General features: G+C 48.8%; 1 protein-coding gene across 6 annotated transcripts in view; it reads left to right on the plus strand.

Moving 5' to 3' along the window:
- The window catches only part of CSPP1 (centrosome and spindle pole associated protein 1), a 178052-nt gene that overhangs the window by 92437 nt on the left and 58494 nt on the right, over nt 1–27121 (plus strand). For 5 of the 6 annotated variants that reach the window (XM_082258429.1, XM_082258430.1, XM_082258431.1 and 2 more), the window contains 3 exons: nt 207–634; nt 2503–2592; nt 20756–20857. In XM_082258429.1, coding sequence (XP_082114555.1) covers nt 207–634; nt 2503–2592; nt 20756–20857 — 620 coding nt within the window. The remainder of the gene's footprint in view (nt 1–206; nt 635–2502; nt 2593–20755; nt 20858–27121) is intronic. The other variant, XM_082258433.1, reaches the window with a different exon arrangement.

A 27121-nucleotide genomic window follows, 5' to 3' on the forward strand; every position in this document is an offset into this window, starting at 1 on the left:
CTGACCACGTGCCCCCTTTGCTTCTTCCTCCAGAGTGGAGACATTCTAATACAGGAGGTGTGTTACTGATCAGATAACCAGGTGAAAAAAGCCTAAGATAACTAAAGCTTAAATTTAATAAATTTTGTTTAGAACTGCTTAATTTTATGTAGGAGATCTGAAAAGGGCATTTTAGATTACTTATTTTATTATGTTGTAAATTACAGAATGATAAAATGCAAAGCAGGCTGAGGTCACACCAATACTCTGCAGCTCCAGTATCCCATAGAGATCAGGATCTTCCCAAGAAGGATTCTTCTTACGCCTCCATGGAGGCCTATGAACAGCTACTCAATAAAAGACGAGCTGAGACTGAGATACCCAGAAGAAGAGACAATGAAACGGAAACTGAGGAACCGTTTGTTCGGAGACCAGAGGAAGATACCATAGTTTCACATAATAAGCCTTGGAGGTCAGAAATGCAACCTGACAGAATAGAACGACCCCGATATGCTGCTGAAGATTATGAAGCAGGGAGAAGACCTTTGAGATTGAATTTGGTTCCTGATAGCAATGAACCCCTGAGTTATAGAGGGAGATATGATGGAGATGTACATGACAGAAGACCAATTAGATACAACCCACCTCCTGAAAGGTATTCTAGAAATGTTTCCTTTTTTACTAAAATTGTTGTGTCACTTAAAAATAACAAAATAAAGATTCTAGCAGATGTAAAGTGCAGACATCTCCAACAACTTTAAGGCAGCTTACACACGATACTCCTGTTAGAGCATCTACGTTTTCTGGCATTGTTGTAATGCGCGCATTTTCGCGCTTATGCGCTCGCGTAAATGCGCGTAATTGCGTGTAAATTTATACTAGCGTTCTTGATATTCAATTGGCATTTTGGGTCATTTGAGCGCATTCGCGCGTATTTGCGCGCCTCAGGCGCAAATTACTGACCAAAAATGCAGATTTTTCTATTTTGTTCTTACTGAAGAAAACGCAGCGCTCATTTACGCGGCTGTGTGCATAGGCACATTAAGAATGAATGGGCTCTATTTTCTCTCAGAAAAAAATAAAGCTGTACTGAGCATTTTTAAGCTGCGATGTGCAAGAGGCCTAATTGCTTCCTTTACACTGGAATGGCAGGCTGTTCCAATGGAAAATGTGTTGGCATTTCAAGGTAGTGTCAGAGTTTTTTTTTTTTATTCCCTCACATTACTCCTCAGCTCCTGTTTAACCACAGCCTAAAGCCCAGGTAAATATGCAGATTTGTTTTGTGTTTTGCAAGATGGCTTAAAGTATATCTAAAGTTAATACCTTTCTATTTTGGTTAGAGTAGTGAAAGGCTAAAATCCATGCAAGTTTTTTTTTTTTTTCTTTTTTCGTTTTTGTCATTAGTGTGAAAAGGAAGTCAAATCAAATTTCTCAAAAAAGAGGGAAATACACCCTCTTTCTGACGGGCGATCCGATCAGGTCCGCCTATCCTTTTTTCAAGTGGACCAGATCGGAAGGTCCATGCATTCCTTTAGATAAATGGTCTTCCATTCGAACCCCCTACCTCTGGACCTGATCTGGTCCACATAAACAAAAAAAGGGATCTGTTCTTTTCGGTTAGGCGGATAAGAGGTTAGTCGGGTGTATACGGACAGTGGAGTCCATTTGCTTCCGGCTGCCCATAGAGCAGAGCGGGCTCTGTCCATGTCCGCTCTGTGGAAACTGATCAGACACAGATGTGTCATCCACCTGTTTCCATTATAAATACCTGAAATGGAAATGCATTTCCTGCATCATTTCTTTTGTTTATTCCCTTTGCTGTGCATTTTCCATCTTTTCTTTTTATTTTGATAAAAAAAAAAAATGTTTTCATTTTTTATTTGAATCTACAGCATATATTCTTTTGTAATGGCTTATTCAAGAAAACATTTGTGTATTTCACCCCCTAGCAGTAGGAATTCACACCATCAAAGTTTATTATACACTCTAACCAAATAAATGGCCGCACTTAAAAAAGTATGATTAAAGTGTATGTAAACCCCAGAAAACAATTGATACTATTCACACCTACCTGTGGCGTCTGCATTTGTTTTCTTTTTTTCACACCTTTTTCCTGTATTTTACCCTGATATTCTTGCCATTAACATACTTCCTGTGTTACAGTGACATCGTTGTCACTCTAGAACAGGAAGCGTTAGGACTACATAACACTGCATTAAGACTACATAACACCTTCCTCTCTTCTCCATTACAGGGGGAGGTGTTTTGTAGTCAGAGATGGCAGGGAACAATCCTAACTGATGACAGTCTAGTTGACAGCACAGAAAGTTATCAGCTTACAAGATTTTTAGCTGGGCAAATGGCTTTTTTTCTTTTTTTTGCACTTCTTGAACGACGGAAGCAATTTAGATAAATTTATTGTTCGAGTTTACATACACTTTATGTTTTTTAAAATGTGTTGGCAAGAGGTGTGTCTGATATGTGAAAACACAGCAAATAAAATGGATTGCAATTAATTTGCAGAGTTCTACCTCGGCGTGGAGATGTTTTAGAGAAACATGAATACATACCAGATCATGAATCATACTTTCACATAGAAAGAGATGATCGCAGGTAGGTAAATTTATTCTATAAGAGTATGTTTACACAGATGCCTAAGGGTGGTAAACGCAGACGGTTGAGCTGCAGTTATCTATCACTCCCCCCCCCCGACCATCCACCTAAACGCAAAAAATGCAGCCGCTCAGGACTATACACATTCAGTGGCTATGATGCTTTGGTTCACAGCCGCAGCAGAAATGAAAAGGCACGTCCCATTCTGCAGGTGGTACCGCCGCTGAACACGACCCATTCAAGTGAACCAGGCTATGTTGCAACCACGTGCATTGCATAAGGTTGCGGTGCAGTGTGTTGGCATTTTTAGGGTTAAAACAGGAGGTGAAGAGGTTGCATATTGGCTCCTCACTGCCTGTCAAATGCTGCAGATCGCTTTTTCAGGGGGGCAGCAATAATAGCCGCACATGTGAACAAGCCCTAAGGAGAATAGGGATAGCTTTTGTCTAAACACAGAACTAATAAAGATGATAGAGACATGAAAGAAAACAAAAAGCAGCATACAAAAAATGTTTGTTAAACTGTTTTTTAAAAGGAAACTAGAATGATGTTAGATCTATTTTATTTTTACTCACACATATAACATATTAGATATGTTAGCTCCCCTTCTGGCTGACTGACTGAAACCTGGAACAGAGTCTTCTGACTCATACAGAAAATAAAGAACTTAAAACAGCTTCTATGTTTAGATACGATGGAATAAAGAATGGCAAGGGTTACATTAAGGGATTAAAGTGAAAATAAACTCATAAAGAAATTATCTTAAAAAAAAAAGTGGAATTAAACTTGCATTTAAAAAAAATGCTGACAGGTAGTGTCTGTATGACAAAAGAGACCCTAGTGGTGGTTTCTGTCATAAATTCTTCCCCTTGCCTGTCAGTTGTAATGTTCTATGCATGTGGAATTCAGCATACATTTATGGCACGATGATGTGACTTCTGTGTGTATGCGTAGCTGTGACATCATAGCGGCGAACAGACAGAACCTGGAAGGAAGACCCGGAGAAAATGTCAGCTCCCCGAGTCAGTGGGAGCACTGACAGCACAGCACTGGAAGGCATTATATGACAGCTAATTCTGTCTCAATGTATTAATATACTGTGCATTATGGCATAAACCTCCAGGGGCCCCATTTAAAAAAAAAAAAAAAAAAATCTGAGTTTAATTATGCTTTAAGCTTAGGGTTAGCGAATAGGTTAATGTAATTTTAAACTATCACCTTTGTAAAACAACCCATTCAGTTTTAAGTAGCAATGAAAGGCAAAACATTTTTGTATACATATACGTAAAAAACATAAATACCTTTTCTCTTTCGTTCATTGACGGACACAGCTCCAGAATATTCTTGACCATTGGGTTGTGCTGCCCCCTACAGGAGTAGGACACTAGGCAGGAAAAAGCTTTACCACGCCAATAGGGCAGTCTCAGGGGGTATACTGCCTCTTCTGCTATAGGCATTCAGTTTTTTTCTGCCTAGTCAGGAGTAGGGACCTAGTTCCTTGCTGGGATCTCTGGTCTTAGCATTTCTTCTTTTTTAAACTGATTTTTTTCTGTTCCTGTGAGAACTACAGTCAACAGCTGGACTGGGCAACAGCCTGGATATTCTAGATCCTTATGGTCTCCCCAGTCCAGCCAGCGAGGGTGAACAGTGTAGCGAGGAGTAACACCGCTCAGGTGAGTCTGTGTCTACAATCCAAGGGGAGTGCTGGACCTCGGCTTGCCACTGCAAACAGCATATATATATAAAGAAATTGGTTGCACACCACCAGGAGATTAAGTGAGGAATAAGATCTCTTTATTGTACATGCAAAGGAACAAGATACAGCAGGATGGATATAGTAGACGTGTTTCACGTGAATTCCATGTGCTTGTTCACTAGTAGTGAACAAGCACATGGTATTCATGTGAAACACGTCTACCATATCCATCCTGCTGTACCTTTGCATGTACAACAACATTTTTCTTCACTGAATCTCCTGGTGGTGTGTGACCAATTTCTTCATATAAGCAAGCTAGGGTGAACAGGCCTCCGCTCCACGCTAGGTCAGCTGCGACATAGCCCCACTGGACGGGGGCTCGTCTGCGAGTTAAACGTCTCACGAGTACACATACAACCTGGTCCCGGCCTGAGTCGCAGCGTGCCTCTTGGCTTGCAGTACCCCCATTCCGATGGTGCGGTGGTCTGCCTGGAGCGGTGCCCACCCAGATTACATGGTGTGGTAAGTAGTGTCCCCCCTTTTCCCTGGTCCTTTTCCCTGGTTTCCCTGGTACGTGGGCCCCCATTACCCCTCCCCCCCACTCCCCTCGGGTGCGGTTATGAGCTGGCTGTTGCCACATGCTCTTCAGGGGGGCTGGTTGGAGTTGCTGCTGCTGCTGACCGGGTTTTCCTGGTGTGCAACGGGGGGTTTGTGACTAGAGCAGGGATGTTCTCGGACTCCCTGCGGCGGTTGTTGGGCTGGGGGAGCGGATGTTTTGCCATCCGCGCCTCAGACGGCCGGATCCGGCCAAAAATTTAGGCCGCGGCTTTGCGGCCTACTCGTCGGCTGTTCGAGCTGCTGACCGGGCTGCTGACGGAGCTGCTGACCGGGCTGCTGACCGAGCTGCTGACCGAGCTGCTGACCGGGCTGCTGACCAAGCTGCGGACCGGGCTGCTGGCCAAGCTGCTGACCGAGCGGCTGACTGAGCTGCTGACCGAACCTATGTGAGATGGCCCCTATAAGGATGGCTGACGCCACTGCCTCCCGTGTTGGCATCCGCCTTCCTCTCCGCTACCCTGAGTGATCGGCTCTACTGGGTCCGGGTGGTGCTGTGGGGGCGCTTCCACACAGGTCCAGACTGTGATTGTTGATCTGGGATTCAGAGAATTCTCGCGGATAGGCAGGTCCCATCTAGGTGCTCAAACACAGAAAAAAGATCTCCATGGTTTAGTATATACTATCAATCATGTAAGGCAAGTAGTATCAACTCACAGTTCAGGCTGATTGATTCAGTGGGTATTGCAGCGCCGAGGTTCTTCCGCGTTTCAAAGACTGGCAGACTTCAGACCGGAAGTGACGTATTGACGTAGAGTACCGCCCGTCAATACGTCACTTCCGGTCTGCAGTCTGCCAGTCTTTGGAACGCGGAAGTACCTCGGCGCTGCAATACCCACTGAATCAATCAGCCTGAACCGTGAGTTGATACTACTTGCCTTACATGATTGATAGTATATACTAAACCATGGGGATCTTTTTTCTGTGTTTGAGCACCTAGATGGGACCTGCCTATCCGCGAGGATTCTCTGAATCCCGGCTCAACAATCACAGTCTGGACCTGTGTGGAATCCCATCCACTTTCATATTATTTATTGCTATTTCAATGTGATAAAAAAAAGGGTGAGTGCTACATCTAGTGGACACTACAGGTACAGGCACCTATGTTCCTCTACACTCACCTCCACTATATTTCACCTATCACGGACATTAGTCCACACATTTTTTCTTATAGGGGGCTTCTCTCTCCCCCCTTTCATCACCACACCATTATAGTGGCACCGTTCTTTCATTTTATTATCACACAAGATCCTGGTGCACAATTTTGTTCTGATATATTCGTTTGCACTTCACAATAAATTATATTTCTCTTACGTCCTCCGACAGTCGCCGCCATCTTCATATTCGTCACAATGGGGTATTAGACTTTTCTCCGTAGGAGTAGCTAGGCAACAGAATATGTCAATATTAAAGCTTTTAACATATCCCCACCCCAGGGGGTGGTCCCCTCAGTCTATACCCTCCTGCTTCCTGTTTCCTGCTTCAGTTTCAATGTCTAGCTTGTCAGGAGTAGCTGGATGTCTCTATGCTGGGGCATTTTGTCTCAGCCTTCTCTTTTTTGATTTTATTTGAGTTTTTTCTCTCTTTCTTTATTTAGCTGTTATTTTTACCAGCAATAGATAGTTCTTCTGATGAAGAGGATAATGCGGGCTGCGTCTCGGGCTGACTCCCCTGGTCGCAGGTTGTGGGTCAGTGGCTTCTCAGCCCGCCATTGAGCGTTCTGTCAGGTACCGCTCCTGAGTTTTCTGAACGACCCATCCCTGTTCCGTGCAGGGATGCTAGGGTGAGGTGGCTACCTCACTGGACGCTGTGCGGTTTCTCAACCCACCTTCTGCTGCGTCCTGGATGCGACTCTCCCTGTCTCATGTACAGCGGCTTGTTCGCCTGTGCGGGTCCCCCACGCCATGTAAGAGGTAAGTGTATTCATGTGGGGACCTGTCTGTCTGGGGGGTGTCAGTCTGGGACTGTGTTACCTTGCCCTGTGTTCACACTATTGATGTTTCCCTATCTCTCACACTGCATGCTGTGGGCTGCAAGGAGGGGGGGCTGTGCTGCACTTCTGTGTCAGTCTGAGTGTGTGAACGGCTGTGTGCTGTGGAACTTGATGCTATCATGTTTGGGGCACATTACAGCGCCGCTGCGGCGGTCCACCATGTTCTTTATAACTATGTGGTGTATTTATATTCCACCTTCATGAGGTGGGGGAGCGGCGGTTTCGGCGCCAAACGGCGCCATTTTGGCTGTACTCGCTCCGGCCGCATGGTACACATGCATGGCGGCCATTTTCTTGTAGCCTCTCATAGGCTTTAAGGGATCGCCCTAACTATCAGCAGTTCCTTTTCTACAGGAGCACCGATCTGGCCAACAGCAGCAGCGGTCTCTCCAGGTTTTTTCCCTCTATTCTCTGTATCCTTGCCTGAGTATAACTTCTCCCTGTGGGGGTCCCTGGTGTGGGTGTGCTTGTGTGGCAGTGGGCTACGTTCGCAGCGCCTTATTTAAAGGGGCGGTCACCCATTTTATTTTACTCATTTTGGGGCATGGATTCTCAGGAAAGCAAATTTCCTGTCACATTGGTGGGAAGCCAGGGGACTGCGGTTTTCCCTCTCGGGGGGGGGGGGGGGATTTGGCTGCGATTGTGGCTAGCCTTGCGACTCAGGTGCAATTGCTGATGGCTGCTCAATCCTCAAAAAGGCCCAGAGTTTTCAATTTCCTCTGATTCAGAGGGTGTTGGTGATGGGGCTGCTGTTGCTGGGGTCTCCTTGTCGGGGTCCCGTTCCTCCCTGGACCTTGTAGGGTCAGAAATGGAGGCTGAGGTTGAGGGGGTTGATATTTCTCCCCCTGGCTCGTCTGAAGAGCTTGCACTCATGGATGAATTGGTTGCTTCTATCAAGCAAACACTGCGTTTACAGGATGAACCTTGTCCTCCTGCTGCCTTGGCGGCTTATGGGACGCAGAAAAGACGCAAACCATCGCAGGTATTTCCCTGCACTGATTATTTTCAATGCGCTGTAAAGGAACATTGGCGTAATATACGCAAGCCTTTTGCTATACCAAGTAGGTTTAAGCTGCGCTATCCTTTTACGCCCGCTACTGATGGGCGTTGGTGTGTCCCACCTCCGGTGGATCACGCGATAGCGGTTCTGAATAAGCACACTGCGATTCCTGCTGAGGATATCCCGGTGTTCCGGGATGCCACGGACAAATGGACGTTTGCCCGTCATGCCTATTCTATTATGGGTTCTATGCTGAAAGCTTTATTTGCTTCACTTATGGCGGCTGATTCTGCCCTCCAGGCGACTTTGGATATGGTGGATCAAATCCACCAGGGTGTCATGTATTTGTGTGATGCGGACCTGGATATGGTTCCATTGGCTGCACGTGTACATGGTGTGGCGGTATTGTCTCGCCGTTTTGGTTTGGTTGAAGTGTTGGTCGGTGGACCAATCTTCGCGTAAGACCTTGGCTAATCTGCCCTATGATGGTTCTCGCTTTTTTTGGTGAGTCCCTAGATACGTTAATTAGGGGGATCACGGGTGGTAAGAGCACGCTCTTACCCTAATCCCACAAGGCTAAGACGGCTCCTGGTAAGAAGCCGTGGACTGGTAAGCAAAAGTCCGGCCAGTCCGGTTCAGCGGCCCACAACAGTGCGGCCTGAAGGGGCGCCCTCACCCGACTCTGGGGTGGGGGGACGCTTGCTCGGTTTCCTTCAGCCATGGCTGTCCCGGGTTCGGGACAGGTGGGTTCAGGAAATCGTTCGATCTGGCTACGAGATCGAGTTTCTCTATAGGCCGGAGCGCAGATTTTTTCCCTCAAATCTTCTACTGTCCCCGGAGCGTTTGCGGGATCTGCATCTAGCGGTGCAGGACCTGAGGGCTCAGGGAGTGGTGGTCCCGGTGCCTCATCGGGACAGGTTTCGGGGGTTCTATTCCAATCTGTTCACCGTGCCCGGGAAGGAGGGCAAGGTACGTCCGATTCTGGACTTAAAGGCGCTGAACCGCTTTGTGCGGGTGCGCAAGTTCCGCATGGAATCTCTGCGGTCGGTGGTGGCTGCCCTGGTTCCGGGGGAGTTCATGGCTTCCATCGACTTGAAGGATGCATATCTTCACATCCCGAATTTCGAGGGTCACCAGAGGTACCTTCGATTCGCCATAGCGGAGGATCACTACCAATTTGTGGCGTTGCCCTTTGGTCTCGCCTCGGCTCCACGGGTGTTCACCAAGGTGCGGGCACCGGTTTTGGCTTTGTTGAGAGCCCAGGGCGTCTCTGTCCTAAGGTATCTGGACGATATTCTGGTTCGGTCTGCGACCAGCCAGGGTCTGGAGAAGGCTCTGTCCGTTACGATGCAGTCTCTGCAGGAGTTTGGTTGGACGATAACTTTTCCAAAGTCGGCACTGTGCCCATCGGTTCGTCTCCCTTACCTGGGAAAGGTTCTGGACTCTGTCCAGGCGAAGGTCTTCCTACCGGACGACAAACTCAGGACTCTTCAGGAAGGAAGTCAGGTCCCTCAGGGACGCTCCGTCCTCGTCCACTCGGACGTGCATGAGATGTCTGGGATTGATGGTCTCGGCTTTCGAGGCGATTCCCTTCGCCCAGTTTCACACGCGGGGTCTCCAAGCGGAGATCCAGTCCAGGTGGGACGGGCGACCGCGATCTCTGGATCCGGATTTCGTTGGGCCATCGCACCAGAAGGGTTCTTCTGTGGTGGCTCCTGTCCCCGCCGGTGTCAGGGGGCAAGTCTTTTCGTCCTCTCTCATGGACGGTGGTCACCACGGATGCCAGCCTGTCGGGCTGGGGTGGTGTTCTGGGCGTTCTGTCCGCCCAGGGAACTTGGTCGGAGGGGGAATCCTCCCTTCCGGTCAGCATTCTGGAATTGCGTGCGATGATTCTCTGCCTTCAACGTTGGCCGGACAGGCTGCAGGGCTGTCCGGTTCGGGTGCAGACGGACATTGCCACGGCGGTGGCTTACGTCATTCGCCAAGGGGACACCAAGAGGGCCCGGGTGGCTCGGGAAGTGGCCGACATTCTGTCTTGGGCCGAGACGCATGTCCCAGCGATATCGGCGGTTCACGTTCCAGGGGTTGGAGAACTGGCGGGCGGATTATCTGATGCCGCCAGTCCCTGGACCAGGGGGAATGGCCCCTCCGTCCGGGTGTTCTCCAGATGTTGTGCGCGACGTGGGGTCTTCCGGAGGTGGACCTGTTCGCGTCTCGTCTGTACAGCAAGGTGTACAGGTTCGTGGCAAGGCCACGCGATCCTCGGGCAGACGCGTCAGACACGTTGGTAGCTCCGTGGCATCAGTACCGACTGATGTATGCATTTTCACCGTTTCAATTGCTGCCCAGGTTCATTCGCAGGTTGGTCTCGGAACCAAAACACGGTGATTCTTGTGACACCGGACTGGCCTCGCCGGTCCTGGTACGCAGACCTCGTGCATTTGGCGGTCGACGCCCCGTGGCGTCTGCCTCTTCGGGAAGATCTCCGGTCTCAAGGGCTGATATTTCATCCTGCCTTGCAGTCGCTGGCTTTGCCGGCCTGGCTGTTGAAACCGAGGCCCTGAGGGATAGGGGTCTCTCCCCTGAGGTCATTCACACTTTGATCGACGCGAGGAAGTTTTTCCTCGGGGTAGGTCTTTTACCGTATTTCGGAGGCCTATTTTGCCTGGTGTGAGTTCAGGGGGTCTTCACCTCGCCCGTGGTCAGTGTCTGGGGTGTTGTCCTTCCTTCGAAAGGGTGTTGACAGCGTTTGGCGCTGGCTATGATCAAGGGTCAGGTGTCTGCGATGGCCGTTCTTTTTTCAACGTCCTATGGCATCTATCTCCTTGATTGGCACTTTGGTTCGGGGGCATCTGGTCCCTCCTAGGAGGGTGCCTCTGCCTCCTTGGGACTGGAATCTTGTTCTGTCCGTGTTACAACATGGTTCTTTTTTGAACGGATCGGGTAGATCTCGTTGTCTATGTTGTCCTAGAAGGTCACCTTTTTTGGTGGCGATCAATTCGGCTCGCAGAGTGTCGGAGCTGGCAGCCTGTCCTACCATTGTCCGTATCTGGTCAATCACTTGGTTAAGGTGGTCTTGCGACCTAACCCTTCTTTTTTTCCGAAGAGGGTTTCGGAATTTCACCTCAATAAGGATATTTGTCTTGCCTTCGCCTTGCGCGAAGTCTAAACATTCGGAGGAGGTGGTGTTGCACTCCTTGGATGCTGTTCATGGCGATTAGGGTTTACCTAAAATCGTCTGAATCTTTTCACAAGTCGGATTCTTTGTTTGTCCTTCCGGGGGTCCTCGGAAGGGCGTGGCGGCGTCGGCTTCTGCCGTCGCCAATAGGTTCAGACAGGCCGTTGAACAGGCCTATGCTTTGCGGGGAAAAGTTTCCCTTATGCCTGTGAAGGCGCACTCTACCAGATCTCTGAGTACGTCTTGGGCCTGTCGTCATGGGGCTTCTGTGGCCCAGGTGTGTAGGGCGGCGACTTGGTCGACCGTGCACACCTTCACTCTGTTCCACAGAGTGGATGTTCAAGCATCGGCAGATGCTTCCTTTGGCCGCAAGGTTCTTAGTGCCTTAGGGTCCCTGGTTTTGGTCCTTTGGGCTGTTTGGGATTTCTTTGTATCCCTGGGTTATTTGTTTTTTTCCTGGGTTATTGCTCCCGTTGAGCACATTTTTTCTCGTGTTGCCCAGCTGGTTTCCTTCCTTTGGTAAGGTTACTTTCTTGATGTGGAGACTGCGTTGCCTTTAGGCGCGGCTGCGTTTCCCACCCCTCATGTTTGCACTGCTTTGGGACGTCCCCATTGTGATGAATATGAAGATGGCGGCGACTGTCGGAGGACGTAAGAGAAAACGGAATTTTTGTAAAATCTTACCTGTAAAATTCCTTTCTCTGAGTCCTCCGACAGTCGCCGCCCCCGCCCCTCTTTTGGGGTTTGGGTACTCTACTGCTATTCCACTGAAACTGAAGCAGGAAACAGGAAGCAGGAGGGTATAGACTGAGGGGACCACCCCCTGGGGTGGGGATATGTTAAAAGCTTTAATATTGACATATTCTGTTGCCTAGCTACTCCTACGGAGCAAAGTCTAATACCCCATTGTGACGAATATGAAGATGGCGGCGACTGTCGGAGGACTCAGAGAAAGGAATTTTACAGGTAAGATTTTACAAAAATTCAGTTTTCTCTGTCGCTCATTGACAGACGTAGTCCTCCTTGATTAATATCAACTCGGTTTATACTGCCCTCTACAGGAGTAGGACTAGACAGGAAAGAAAACGTTCTGGCCACACCCTAGGGGCAGTCCCAGAGGGTATATCCTCTCACTTCCTGCTACAGCAAATCAGTTTTTTTCTGTCTAGTTAGGAGTAAGGACCTAGATTCCTTGCTAGGATCTTCGGTCCTGGCAGGATTTTTTTAGAAATACTTTTTTTAGACAGCTTTTTTTCTCCAGTGTTCCTGTGAGATCTTCAAGCAAGTACGCTGAAACTGGGCGACGGGCTGGATGTTGAGATCCAGTGGTCACCCCAGTTCAGCCTACGAGCGCGTGCAGGCCATAGCTCTGCGCTGGGTCGGCTGCGACATAGTCCCACTGGACGGGGACTGACCCTGCGAGTTAAACGTCTCGCCTGGACGCCAATGACCAACAGAGTCACGGCGTCCGTATTGGTCGACAGCCCCCCCACCCCGGTGGAGAGGGGTTCTGTCAGGAGTTGGCGCCCGCCTGGTTCCGCTATGGTGAGTAGAAGGTTCCCCCTCTCCCCCTGTCGGGTTTGTTGGGGGACGCGGGCCCCTCTCTGGGATGGTCGGACACTCAGTTTCTGGGTCTCCCCTCTATCCTATAACAGGTCACAGATCCCCCAATTTGAGTGTGATTTTTGTGAATAGAAACCAGGAGGCTTGGGTTGGGAGCTGACTATCTAAAGTCACTATATGACTGTAAGAGTGACTGAAGTCAGTGGCAGACTACTAAAAGGCATTACTATTGAGGTATAGAGGTATCCTACCTGTCTAGTGTGTACACAGGCCGATGCCTATGCCTGAGTTACTGCAGCCACAGATCGTCATCCCTCCAGAAAGCCGGTCACTTCCACAGGCCGCACAGCCTCCCGCAGGCCGAGGACACCTCCCGCAGGCCGAGGCACTTCCGCAGGCCGCACAGGCCGAATGCACACATCCCGCAGGCCGCTGCTAACTTGCAAGCCGCCGCTATCCTACACAGGCCACCGCCATTTTCCTGCAGATCGCACGAGGCCGCCATATTGGCATAGCCTCGTGTCTCCAGCATGGGGGCAGCCATGTTTGAGGTGACCAAACACCTTGTGGAGTAATTGGGAGGCGCCGGAAGGCGTGTAAAGGGGCGGAGCCGCCTCCTTGGCCCAGGGAAAGCAAGCCAAAGACTTCCTGTCTGTAACAGACAGTGCTGGAAGCAGGTTGATAAGAAACTTCTGTGCATCAGGTGAGCCTTGGGGTCTCTCTCTCTCTTTCTGAGGGGTCCAAGCAGGTAGACTGAGGGGCGCTACTGCGCTGGGGGACTAAGTTAAAAAAAAAAAAGATCTTTTTTTCTTGCAATTAATTTTTTTGTGTTTGCTGGCAAGTGTCTTGTTACATGAACCCTGCCACACATGTATCCCCACCTGATCCCCTCAGGGTGGCCGCAGGACCCTCCAGTACCCCACTTGTGATGATGCATTATCAGCAGTTTTGGAGTCTTTGGTATCCCGGGTGGAGGTAGCCTGTCAGGGACGGAGGTCAAGAAGAGCGACCCCCGCCTACCCCTATGTCATTTGATACCTCAGATACGGATTCTGAGCTTGTCATTGCAGTCCCTTTTCTGGGGTTGTTGTCTCAGGTACGGTCTCCTCAGACAGTAAGGAGGACGCTTCTGCCTCCGCCATAGCACAAGAAGCGTTGGTGGAAGCACTAGTTGTGTCTGTCCGGGAAACCTTAAATCTTGAGGTTACACCGGCAGAGGTAGCTGAGACTCATATTCCTTTTTTGGTACTAGCAAGCCTACCAAAATGGTGAAGGGTTTCCCTTGCCCAAATAGGGTCGTCCGTAAATGAGCCCTGCTATTTCCAAACGCATGGCTAGGCGCTATCATTTTGAGGAATCCCTCATTACAAAGATGGACGGTACCACCAATAGTGGACTCATCGATTTCCAGACTAAATAAAGCCACTGTTATCCCGTTGGATTGACAGAATGGGCCCCACCCATCTCTAGGGTGGGGGGACGTCTTCACCGGTTTCCGGATCCAGGGCTTTCCAGAATCCCGGATAAAGGGGTTCGCAAGGTCATATGGTCAGGATACAAGATCGAGTTTCGATCACTTCCACCGGTGCGATTCTTCCCTTCCAATAGTCGACATCCCCGGGTCGCTTAAAAGCTTTGCGGGGGACAGCTTGATACAACAAGCTGTGGTAGTTCCCATTCCTTGGAGGAGTTCTAGTCGAACTTGTTCACAATGCCCAGGAAAAAGGGCTAGGTGCATCCAATTCTGATCTTGGAAGAGATGGAGTCCATCCATACAGTGGTGGCCTCCCTGCATCAGGGGGATTTCCTGGCGTCCATAGACATTTAGGATGCCTATCCTTATATCCCCATCTTCGCAGGACATCAGCGTTTTCGTTGCTTTTCCCAAAGATCATCCCTGGTTCCCACCAGGAGACTGAACTATCTGGGCCTAATTTTGGATACATCCTTGGCAAGAGTGTTTCTCCATGCGGAGAAACTCCAGAAGATTCAGTCAATGATTCGGATGTTGCTGTCCGTCAACTGGCTGGGATTGATGGTCGCCTCCTTAGAGGCAGTACCGTTTGCCCAGTCTCATACCCGAATTCTCCAAAGAGGAGATTCTTCTCATATGGAATCGGAATCCCGATTCCCTGGACAATCGGATCCGATTGAGTGAGCGGACCAGGGAGGCTCTGGTCTGGTGGCTTCGGTCTCCGATGCTCAGCCAGGGGAAGTCATTTCTTCTGATAAATTCCAGGTTACCGATAAATGTGTTGGAACTGAGAGCGATCAGACTTTGTCGGATTTACTGGACTGAGCAGCTCCAGGGCAGCCCGGTTCGGATCCAATCGGACTATGCCACGGTCATGACTTAGGTCGATCACCAAGGGGCACCAAGAGTGCCCTGGCGGCCATAGAAGTGGCCAACATTCTTATAGGGGGAACAGTTGTTCCAGTTCTCTCCGCGATATTTATCACGGGGGTGGACAGGCAGATTATTTCAGCCGTCAGATTCTGGATCAAGAGAATTAGTCTCTTCATCCAGAGGTATTTCACCAGCTGTCCCTTCATTGGGGCACCCCGGATATGGATCTGTTGGTAGGTTGGCTCAACAGGGCTCGCACCCGCGATCCTCTAGCGGACGCAGCAGACGCGCTGAACGGCCTGTAAAGGCAGTATCAGCTACTATATGTCTTCCCCCCTCTCAAATTGCTGCTGAGATTTCTCCGCAGGATAGAGGTGGAGGGAACTCCAGTTATCCTGGAAATTCCGAGCTGGCCTCGTCAAGCCGGGTACGCCGACTTGGACAGGCTAGTCGCGGACGCTCCTTGGAGACTTCCTCTCAGGGAGGATCTGCGGTCTCAAGGACCGATCTTCCATTGTGCTTTACAGTTGCTGGTTTTAATGGCCTGGCTATTGAGACCCAGGTACTGAAGGACAGGGGATTGTCAGCTTCAGTTATTCCTACTCTAATTAAAGCAAGGAAAGCGACTTCCAGCAAAGTCTATTATCGCACATGGAAGACTTATATCGCGTGGTGTGAATCTTTGGGATTTCCCCCACGTACCTATTCGGTGACCCGAATCTTGGCTTTTCTGCAAAAGGGGGTTGAGCAGAAACTATCCTTGAGCACTATCAAGGGTCAGGTTTCAGCATTAGCAATCTTCTTTCAGAAGCCTTGGGCTACTCATTCCTTGGTGTCCAGGGGGTGCGGCACTTGGCTCCGCCAGTGCGCGCGCCCTTACCGCCCTGGGATCTTAATTTGGTGTTTGTCGGTTCTTCAGAAACCTCCCTTTGAAAATATCAGGGAGATTCCCTTGCTTACATTATCCCAGAAGGTGGCCTTCTTGGTGGCTATCACTTCTGCACGCAGGGTGTCAGAACTGGCTGCATTATCATGCCATTCCACATATCTAGTGGTTCATAGGGATAAGGTAGTTCTTCATCCGAAGCCATCCTTTCTTCCTAAGGTGGTTTCAGATTTTCATCTGAATGAAGATATTGTGCTACCTTCCTTGTGTCCTAAGCCCAATCATCCTCAGGAATATGTTGCATTCCTTGGATGTGGTTCGGGCAATCAGGGTATACCTGAAGACTACGGAATCGTTCCGTAAGACGGGATTCACTTTTTGTGATCACGGATGGCCCCAGAAAGGGGTTGCCTGCATCTGTCGCGACTATCTCTAAATGGATTAGACAGACGGTGGTACAGGCTTATTCTATTAAGGGTCGGAATCCTCCGTTCCCTGTTAAGGCGCACTCCACTCGAGCGCTCAGTACTTCCTGGGCCTACCGCCATCAGGCGTCAGTGGTCCAGGTGTGCAAGGCGGCTACCTGGTCGTCGGTTCATACCTTTACAAAATTTTATAAAGTTGATGCGATGGCATCGGCGGATGCCTCATTTGGCCGCAAGGTTTTGCAGGCCGCAATTTGAGGAGACCGGTGGTCTACCTCAAGGGTTTTTTTCCGTTGGAATTTCAGTTGAGTCTCATCGTGTGATTGATGAGCCTTTAAAACTTCTAGTTGGCACCGGTTGGGCCTTCTAGATTGGATTTTGATTTCCATTTTCCCACCCCTCATTTGTGGCACTGCTTTGGGACGTCCCGAGTTGATATTAATCAAGGAGGACTACGTCTGTCAATGAGCGACAGAGAAAAATGGATTTTTGTAAAATCTTACCGTAAAATCCTTTTCTCTTAAAGCGGAGTTCCAGCCATTTACTCACCTGTCCAACGGTCCAGCGATGCGGCCGCCGGAAGCCTCGATCCTCTCCCTCGGCGCCGGCATCACTGCTGTGGGCACCCGGCTGTTACAGTTTGCGGCTTCACAGCCGGGTACCCACTGCGCATGCGCGAGTCGCGCTGCGCGCCATGATTGGCCGGCAATCTTCTGGGACCTCTGACATGTCCCAGAAGATTGCAGGGAGGGAGGGGGAGAGGAGAACTTCCGCTCAGGGCGCCGCGGCGCTCCGAGCGGAAGTGGGAGCGGGTACTTGTCAAAACTAGGTACCCGCTCCCCCCCCCCAAAAAATGACATGCCAAATGTGGCATGTCGGGGGGGTCAGGACTCCCTAAAGCGGAAGTTCCACTTTTGGGTGGAACTCCGCTTTAAGCTCATTGACAGACGTAGTACCCGCCCCTCTGTTTTTGAGTTGGGTTGGGTTAAATTCTCTAAACACTGCTTTGTGACATAACTGATTTGCTGTAGCAGGAAGTGAGAGGATATACCCTCTGGGACTGCCCCTAGGGTGTGGCCAGAACGTTTTCTTTCCTGTCTAGTCCTACTCCTGTAGAGGGCAGTATAACCCGAGTTGATATTAATCAAGGTGGACTACGTCTGTCAATGAGCTTAAGAGAAAAGGATTTTACGGTAAGATTTTACAAAAATCCATTTTTTGCACTTTGTGTTATCAGTTTCATATTTTTTCACAGCACTTTATAGTAATTCTAAAAAAATAGGGCTTATCACACTCAGCCCAGATATTGTCTCTGCCGTTTTTTTTGCACTTTATTCTGCACTAATTATATATTGACTCACTATCCATATGGTTTATAATAAGATCACTTTGGAGGATCTTGGCATATCTTTAATACCAGGTAGTGCCGATTCCAACCTCTCCATTTTTTCCTACACATTGTTGGCTCCTAATTTCTAGGGGCTGGTTGGTGGCAGCTTATACACCTGTATATTTGTCTTTATTACTCCATAGCGCTGGTCACCCCCCCCCCCCCCCCACTTATGCTTATTAAGGGGATAAAACCTTCTGGAACTGAAGTGGTTAAGCAGGATCTTAAGACACGGAATCTATGCTGTAAGGATAGGACCTGGTCTGGTAAGCCGAGAATGGACCCGTAGACCTCCCTGATTCAAGACATGTGGGTTCATGAGCTGATTCGGTCCGGCTACAAGATCGCGTTTCTGGCTTATCCTCTAGAGAGGTTCTTTCCTTCCAACCTGTGTTTATCCCCAGACCGCCTACGGGTCTCTTAGGGGCGGTGCAAGACTTGCTACTACAAGGGTTGATTGTTCCGGTTCCAGAATCAGAACGTTTTCAAGGGTTTTCTTCAAACCTGTTTACAGCTCCCAGGAGGGAAGATAAGGTATGTCCAATCCTGGACCTCAAAGCTTTGAACCGCTACAGGTATTCCAAATGGAGTTCATTCGTACCGTAGTGGCATTCATACATCAGCTCTGGCCTCTATCGATATTCAGCATTCTTATCTTCATATTCCGATATGTTGGTTATCTGTGCTTCCTCCGCTTTGCCATGGGCGAGGAGCATTATCAGTTCATGGCAAGACCCTGGTGTTGGCATTGTTGGAGTACCTGGATGATCATCTTCTGGGAGCAGAGTCTCCGACTGCTCTTATGGACAACCTGGAGATTACTGTGCGGACTCTGCAGGAGTTCCAGGAATCTGCTCTGGTTCTTTACACCAAATTGGCCTATCTGGTTCTGCCTCTGAACTCTGCCTCAGCTAGGGTGCTTCTCCCAAGGGACAAGCTCCCAAAGCTGCCGGGTGCTATTTGGCTCCTGTTTTCCAGCAGTCAGTCATCTCTCAGGACTTGCATGCGGGTGCTGGGCCTGATGGTGTCTACCTTCGAGACAAAGGGAGATTCTTGCCAGCTGGGACAAGAATCCACAGTCTCTAGACAATCTGATCTTGTTAAGCCGGGGTACAAGAGGGTCCCTGATTTGGTGGCTTCTCTCTCCGGTGCTTCAACAAGAAAAATCTTTCCTTCCCCTGTACTGGATGGTGGTCATCACGGATGCCAGCCTGCCCGGCAAGTGTCAGCATCAGACTTTGTCTGGCTCATTGGAGGAATCACAATAGAAGCAGCACCAATAATAGATATACATATATAAATATGTGAAAATAAATAAGAGTCCTTAAATATTAAGGTGTAAAAGTCCCAGAGTCCTTATAGAAAAGAAAGTGGGAGGACCAATCCAGATCATCCAGTCACCGGTGTACACAGTAGGGAAAGCATAATATCACCCAATAGTGACAGCCAAAACTGCTTACCGGAAGGTCTGACCCTCCTGTTAGAGTGGTCAAACAACGCCAGCAAAATTTAAAAGTAAATGTTGTATAAAAAGGATCCCTCTATTTTCCTCCATCCACAAATGGCTCCAATACTCTTGTATAGGGGGACAATACTGATGGAAACAAGCCTGAACCCTAGCAGAAATGACACCACCTCGGAAGGATAAGAGCGGGCCAATAGTGTAATATGTACAAACAGGCAATTTTATTATGAAAGTATTGCACTTACATGAGATCAATTAAAAAGAGCATGCAGAGTAAAAACCGCGGTATGGAAAGCGTGCTTACACATCCGAGTGCCCGGTCAGCCTTACGCGTATCTTCAGAAACACTTGACATCATCAGATCACAGCTCAGCTTAGAGCACTGACCCGGTGTATGGGTTTACTAGTTCCTGCACATGCGCAGGAGTGACGTCACCCCCCACCAGCCAATAAAGAAGCCCAAGGACCAGCACTCAAAAGCAGATGCTGGCATGGGACCGTTGGACAGGTAAGGGTTTATTCATCTTTTAGTTCTGTTTTAAATTTGACTTTACAATAAAAAGCAAGGCCAGCTTATTTCATGATGGCCCCTACACCCAAGCTGTAAAAAACATTTTTTAGAAAACATGCTAACCTAACCCCTGGCTTCTGCTAGGGTGCCAAGAGGCAAGGGTGACACCACATACCTTCTGATGTGATCCTGGGAAAATTAGGATCCCAAGTCTCAGAAAAATATGCTCATGCACTGTGTAAAAGTATCTTTTTGTGAGATTTGAGCTACTTGGTGTTTCCATGATTGTAAAGTCGCACTTTGGTGTATGGAAGTTGAGGGGAAAGGTAAGTATATTGACTAACTTTTTTACGTGTTTTTATTTCACTTTGAGGTTGTAATTTTTTTTGCCGATCGGGGTAGTGATGTAATAAGCAAACTTTTCCTGCTTTACGACTTAAAAACGTATTAAACCCCAAAACAAAAATATAATATATTGCAGCTAAACAATCCTTGGATGTAATGGTTGCACCAGTTTTCTTTTTTTAGACTTTTTTTTTTTTTTCATATTATTTCACTTGGTGATCCAGCCAGTAACACACTTCCTCTCTTAGGGTATCTGCATTCTGTATGAAATAGTAAAGCAGACACCTTTGGACAGCAGCCATGTCAGTCTTGGGGGAGGGTAGCGTTAGACTAGAAGTTTTAGATAGACTTGACTAATAAATTTAACCTAAACCCAAGCTAACACTTTAGGGCTCTTTCACACTGGTATGCTTTTTTGGCTATAATGTTCTGCATGTGTTGCTTGCTGTTAAGGCAGGACAGAAGGGGGCCAGTTGCTAAGGAATATTTGAACAGCCTACATTTATGGAGACAGGTGCAAAAGAATAGTGGTATGTAAAGTGCTGGGGATGCTGAAATGCATAGGGGATTTTCTGGAAAATGGGCATTAAAGGTGAATTAACCCTTTTAATATTAGAAATTGGAAATTATTAATTCATAAGTATGCCAAAAAATTCACATGTTTCCATAAATCAGGCTTTGTATGGCTTCTCTCTTTTTACTGCACAAAAGAAAGGGGTTATAAAGTTTATTCTGTCCACTCCCTTCAGACCTAACCGAGACAGAAGAGATCGAGAACCTCCAGTGGATTATGAAGATGATTTTCGGGAACAGTCAAATCGAAGACCAAACACTACACTTACAAGGAGCAGGTAATTTGCTTGACTCTGGTTTCAGCCTTTTGTAGATCCCGGGTTAATCAAATTCAATTTTTACTTTAAACACTCTTAATAAAAAATGATATATCTTAATTGTACAGTACAAGACTGGTATTCATAGAACATGGGTATATTCTGCAACCTTTAGGTGACTGGACACTAGGAAAAACTTTTACTAGGGCGGCCGCTAGAACTCATGTAACCCTTCCCCACTATATGCGGTTCCAGTTTTTTGCTAGTATCTTTAGGTGATGGACCTGTTCTTTCTAAACCACTGAAATCTATTTTGTTTGAATCTTCTATCAACATCTGACTGCTTATTTCCTTTGCGCTACCTAACAGTTCTGGGATCAGTTACTTTCACTTTATAGCTCATTGGCTGTACCTGCACCTCACTGCCTGGGGGCGACCTGTACTGCTTGCTGCGGGCACTAGATCCTACATTAGGTGCTCATCTTGGTGCAGCATGTGAAGTTAGCTGCAGGGTGCTATACAGGTGCAGGGCAGTGGTTTAGTTCTATGGTTACCAGACTCTGAAGATCCCTACAGGTATATGACAAAAAATAGGGAAAGAGACCCAAAATCTCCAGGCAGGGAGATTGGGGTAGGGGGATGTAGGAGTGTCACACAATACACAAAAATTAAATGGTGTTTAAAAAGAAACAATACATCTTTATTTATATAGAAAACAAATGTTCTTGTTAAAAATTAGTCCATATCTACATGATATAAGTACACAAGATACAAATGTAGAGCCTCTGTGATGGGCAGAGCCTGGACCTTAATAGGCCCAGCCCCATGGATAATGTAAGACAGTGTTTCCGTGTATATGGAATCTGGCTCCTGGCTTCAAACTACACTATTCCCAGGTCACAGCACATTAGGCAGTTTAATGAGCAGAGGATTTGGGTATTATTCAAGTTTTATACTCCTCTTAAGCTTTTTGCTGATCCTACGGAAAAGGATTTTTAACAGAAATAGTGTATTCTGTTAGTGAATCCTGCCATTTCAGTTACCTTTGATGATGTTCCCTCCAAGTAGTTGTATAATATAGTAGTACTGTAAATATACATATAAATAAAAATCTAATAGCATGCTATTTTTTATGGTATTAAGGTTTGAACAAACTCACAGATACAGATTTAGCCACTCTGGACGGTCTGAGGAGGCCTGTAATGTTGCACAGTGCTCTGGGTGGTGATCTGAGGAGGCCTATAATGCTGCACAGTGCTCCGGACGGTGGTCTGAGGAGGCCTGTAATGCTGAAGAGTGCTCTGGACAGTGGTATGAGGAGGCCTGTAATACTGCAGAGTGCTCTAGAGGGTGGTATGAGGAGGCCTGTAATGCTGCACTGTGCTATGGATGGTGATCTCAGGTCCGAAGAATGGCCTGTAATGCACAGTGCTCGGGATGCCACCATGTTGGTGGTCACTGGACAGAGGAGGCCTGTAATGCTGCACCGTGCTGGATGGTGGTCTCATGGATGGCCTGTAGTCCAGAGTGTCCTTGATGCCAGTGGTCAGAGGAGGCCTGTGGTCACAGTGCTCTGGACGGACGGTGGTCTGAGGGGAGGCCTCATCTCAGGCCTGCTGGAATTGTAATGTACACTACACACTCACAGTGGGTGCTCTATATGCTCTCTGCTCTGGATGTGGGCAGTTATCGTCAGGACTCGGGAGTGGGATTCTCGTTGGGACTCAGGAGGCCTGGCTGTAATGCACAGTGCTGCTCTGGTCTCTGGCAGTCTTGCATCCATACGTGAAGATTCCTATTTTTATTATTTAGTTTCATTATAAGGGATGACATTTTTGTCTTGTTTTATCATCATAGGTCATTCTTCAAAATTAGGGTTCTATAGAACCTTGGGATTCCTCCTGAGGTTGCTAGAGGTCCCTTGAGAAAGCAGAAAGTTCGGCCTCTCAGAGAAGTAACCATTGGTACCGATGGTCTTTTATATTATCTGTAAATTAAATATTCCCCATTGAACTATTTGTTACAATTCTTACCCCAGTACTTGCAGTTTACAACTTTCAATGCTGCTGCCTATTATTCTCTCGGTGCTGCTTCCCTGAACCCCCTGTCTTTACAGGAAGGTGTTAACAGTGGAAAGTGCAGTTTAGAGCCAGTATATTATCTTGGAGAAGGGAAGGATGTGTTATTTTTTCCTTTTGGATAGAGCAGGGGAGGGATATAGCTAGGTTTGAACCGATACCACTTTCTCTTACGTTCAGTGACGGACACAGCTTCTTTTTTGTTCTTGACCATTAGGTTTTTTCTGCCTTGCCCCCCCCCCCCCCCCTAAGGCTTCTGCCTCTATCCCTCTAAGGTGTTTGGGGCATATTGAAGTAGGGACTCTGTTGCAGAGTCCCCCTGAGTCACAGGGAGATAGTTGATGGACTGGGGGATGCCTGTTTATGGGCTTAGGGGTGGGGCTGTGTTACTGGGGGTACTTTAGGCCGTGGCTTATGCAGCCTACTAGCATGCTGCGTCCGCAATTCTAGACCACGGCTTTTGCGGCCTACTAGCGGTATGGCTGCGCCAGCAACTTTAGGCCGTGGCTTTTGGGGCCTACTTGCGGTATGGCCACGCCTGCAACTTTAGGCCACGGCTTTTGTGGCCTAGCAGAGGTACGACTGCGCCCACAACTTTAGGCCGCAGCTTTTGTGTCTTACTAGTGGTAAGGCCACACCTGCAACTTTAAGCCGCAGCTTTTGCAGCCTATCAGCGGGGCTCCCTTGCCTGGTGGGACTACCCACTCCAGGGGCGGGGCGACCAGCTGTGCCATTACCTTTCTGGCGGGCCATTTCCTTCCTCCCTGCTGTAGTGTGGAGATCAAGGCAGTAACCATTTTATGTGTTGCGCCCCCCCCCCCGGGGACCGCCAAGCATTTTGGGGCCCATGCTGGCCCCGAGAGCCTCTACCAGCGGTACCTTTTTGGAGGGATCTCAGACCATGGTCCCTTCCTGCAGGGTCTCAGAAGTTGGGGTCCTTGCAGGGTCTCAGAAGGTGGGGTCCTTTGCGGAACCCTCAGATGGTGGGCTCCCTTTCGGCTCCTTTTGACGGTGAGCTCCTTTTTGGAACCCTAAGATGGTGGGCTCCTTGCAGGCCCTCGGAGCCTGAAGGGCCTCAGCTGGCGGTTCCCTTTAGAGTGGTCTCAGGCGGTAAGTTCCCTTGAGGGGCCTCGGATGGTGGGCTCCCTTTGCGAGGCCTCAGATGGTGGGCTCCCTTTGCGTGGCCTCAGTCGCAGCCTCCTTTGTAGGGATTCAGTCAGCGGTCTCCTTTGGGGGACCTTAGTTGGGGTCTCCCTTGTGGGACCTTAGACAATGGCCTCCGTTGCAGAATATCAGTCAGACTTCCCTTGCGGGGTTTCAGCCAGCACTCCCTTTGCGGGGCCTCAGGCAGCAGTCTTCTTTGTCGGGTTTCAGACAATGGCCTCCTTTGCGAAGCCTCAGTCGGCGGCTTCCTTTTCGGGGGCCTCGGCCTGCAGCCTTTTTGCGGGGCCTTAGACATTAGCCTCCTTGTGGGGCTCCCTTTGCAGGGTCTCAAATTTGTGACTCCCTTTGCAGGGTCTCAAATCGGTGGCTCCCGTTTGAGGGGCCTCAGGAGGCTGCCTTTCTTGCAGGGTCTCAGACAAGGCCTTTTGGCTAAGATCGAGTGTAGTGTGTGTTCTTATCAGTTTAATATCAGATATGTCCCATTATTGGGGACCATATGGGGCCTTGGCCGGCAGCCTTCCTTACAGGATCTCAGACAATGGCATCTTTGGGACAACGGCTTCCTTTGCAGGGCCTCAGGCGATGGCTCCGTTTTGCAGAGCCTTTGTTTTTTTTCGGGACCTCTGTCAGCCTCCTTTTGCAGGTTGGCTTTCTCTGAGCGGCTCATCTGGTGAGCACGTGTGGCAGGTCTCCCTTCGAGTCCACGGCATTATCTTGGCACGTAGATTGGCTCTGCTTTGGTTTGCTAGGTGTCATGTCACCATTTTTGCTTTGTGGGTCTTAGGATTTGCAGTATGGGGCATGTACTGTGTCTATCAGGCTCTTGATAGCTGCTTCTACTTGTTGCCTAAACAGCTCCAGATCTTCAAGGGGGAGGGGGGGTAAGCACTCCTGGACCAACGAGTCTTCGATGCTCACGGATAAGTCCTTTTCAGCATTAAGGTGGTTCCACCCACTCTGTGGGTGTGGGTTTGCCTTGCTGGTTTTTTGAACCATGGAACTTCCCTTGTTCCCAACATGTAGGCCTGCGTATGGCTTGTCTGGCTGCGGTATATTGTCTCCTCCTTATCCGCTTGAGTAGTTCCCCCCCCCCCCCAATTTCCATTTCCTATATGGTATTTGTCCCTGTGTCTGAGTTGGCACAAGTCCTGAGGGTTCCTCAGTTCTGTTCAGTCCCGCCTCAGGGACCAGAGGCCAAGCTGGAATCCATCCATGTCTTCTCGGGGTTTCTTTTTTTCTCGCAACTGTAGACGTCCAGGATGCTTACCTGCATGTTCCTATGAGCGAGGGACATGTGGGTTTCCTGTGATCTGCAGTTGGGGATGCGTCCCATCTGTTGTGGCATTTTACCTTGACCTGCTTTGTTGCACCCAGTCTTTTTCTGAGGTGTTGGCTCTAGCCCTGGTGTTGCTGAGGCTGCTGGGTTTGCTTTGCCTGTTTTTTAGGCGTGCGATCTTCTAGGTCACGGTGACGGACAGCTTATGGGACCGAAGGCTCGCTGCAGTGTTTCGGCTGGTTACGAAAAACATCCTGAGGACCGTTGTGACCGGGGGACTGGAGTCTATGGACCTGATTCTCAACTGAGAGCATGTCAGCATGTTTCTTCTGGTAGACGTTTTTTGGATTGCGGTCCAATTACTTTTGTCCTGTGGGTATCCTTCCAGCAGTCTTTGTGGACTCTGGTCTCTATGGTACACACCTTTCTGGGTGGCCTTGTGTGAGCAGTTCCATGTGAGGATACTGTGGAGGGAATTGGGTTCATACCGAGTGACCCTGCATTTCCTTAGACGACCAGTTCTTCTGGACCGATTAACGAGGGCTTTCTTTTTGTATGGTGGTTCTGGTCCGCAGTTAGGCTTCCCTTCCTATGGACTTTCATTATTACGGAATGCCAACCTATCCAGCTGGCGCGTGAGCTCTTGGTTCGCCTGCTCTTCTCTGTCTTCGGGCGCGAGAGTTAAGGTTTACCTGGGTGTTTTTTTCTTACCCCTCTCTGTGAGCTTCCTCTCTGGGTCCGATCAGACACTACCTCCTCTGTGGCCTCGGTCTTCAGCCAGGGCAACTTGTACATTGTCCTTCTTTTGTACTTGGGGGGGGTGCAGCACGTTTCTGGCCTTCTCCATTGTGCACATGTCCGACATTGAGAATTGGCATGGAAAGGGAGTTCTGTACCCAGGCAGATTTGCCTACAGTGGGGAATCCCTGGAGGGGTTGTCCTGACCGCCTGTCCTACAGTAGGTGAAACGATTGGGGGAGACTACGGGTACCGCGGGTGGATGCATTTGATGCGCTATGTTCCCTTGTCTGCTGTAGGGTTCATGGGACAGCAACTGTAATGATTTCAGTCCTTCGGGTGGCCCCAGACTGGTCTGTAGTACACTGAAAAGGTACGGCTGGTCTAAGCTGTTCCCTGGCAGTTGCCTCTTTAGAAGGGTCGCCTCCTCTGGGTCTAGACCACCCTGGATGATTTTCTAGGGGTCCGTTGATGATGTTCCCCCTGTTCTCTCTGTGATCCCTAGTGGGTTTGAGTTAGGGTTTTGGCACTCTAGTCTAGAAGCCTTCGCTTGGAGAGTATGACTTCTCTTTCTCAGAGAGTTGCCCTTTTGAGTATTTTTGCTTCTGCGGGGGGCATCTGAGTTGGCTGTTTCATCTCCCTGTTTGTTTTTTCACAGGGATAGGGTGATCCCTTTTTTGCTGTCTCTACTGCCTGGCAGGTGGTGTTAATCTCTCACTTAACCTGAGAATATTGCCCTGCCTTCCTTGTGGCAATGTCTGGCATCCTAAGGACTTGCGCTGCAAGCTTTTGGATGTGGTCTGTGTGGTTCATGTGACCTTGTCCATGGCGACCTCCTGTCGGTTGGTTAGGTGTCTTTTATGTTCCCATTGGACTTCGGGGAAGTCCTGGCGCCTCCATGCTATGTATTTTTCTGTTGGACGCCTACCTGAGTATCTGGGAGTACCTGAGTATCTGGGAGTACCTGAGTATCTGGGAGTACCTGAGTATCTGGGAGTACCTGTGAGTATCTGTGAGTACCTGTGAGTA

Source organism: Pelophylax lessonae, assembly GCF_965119305.1.
Source record: "Pelophylax lessonae genome assembly, chromosome: 5".
NCBI classification, from domain to species: domain Eukaryota; kingdom Metazoa; phylum Chordata; class Amphibia; order Anura; family Ranidae; genus Pelophylax; species Pelophylax lessonae.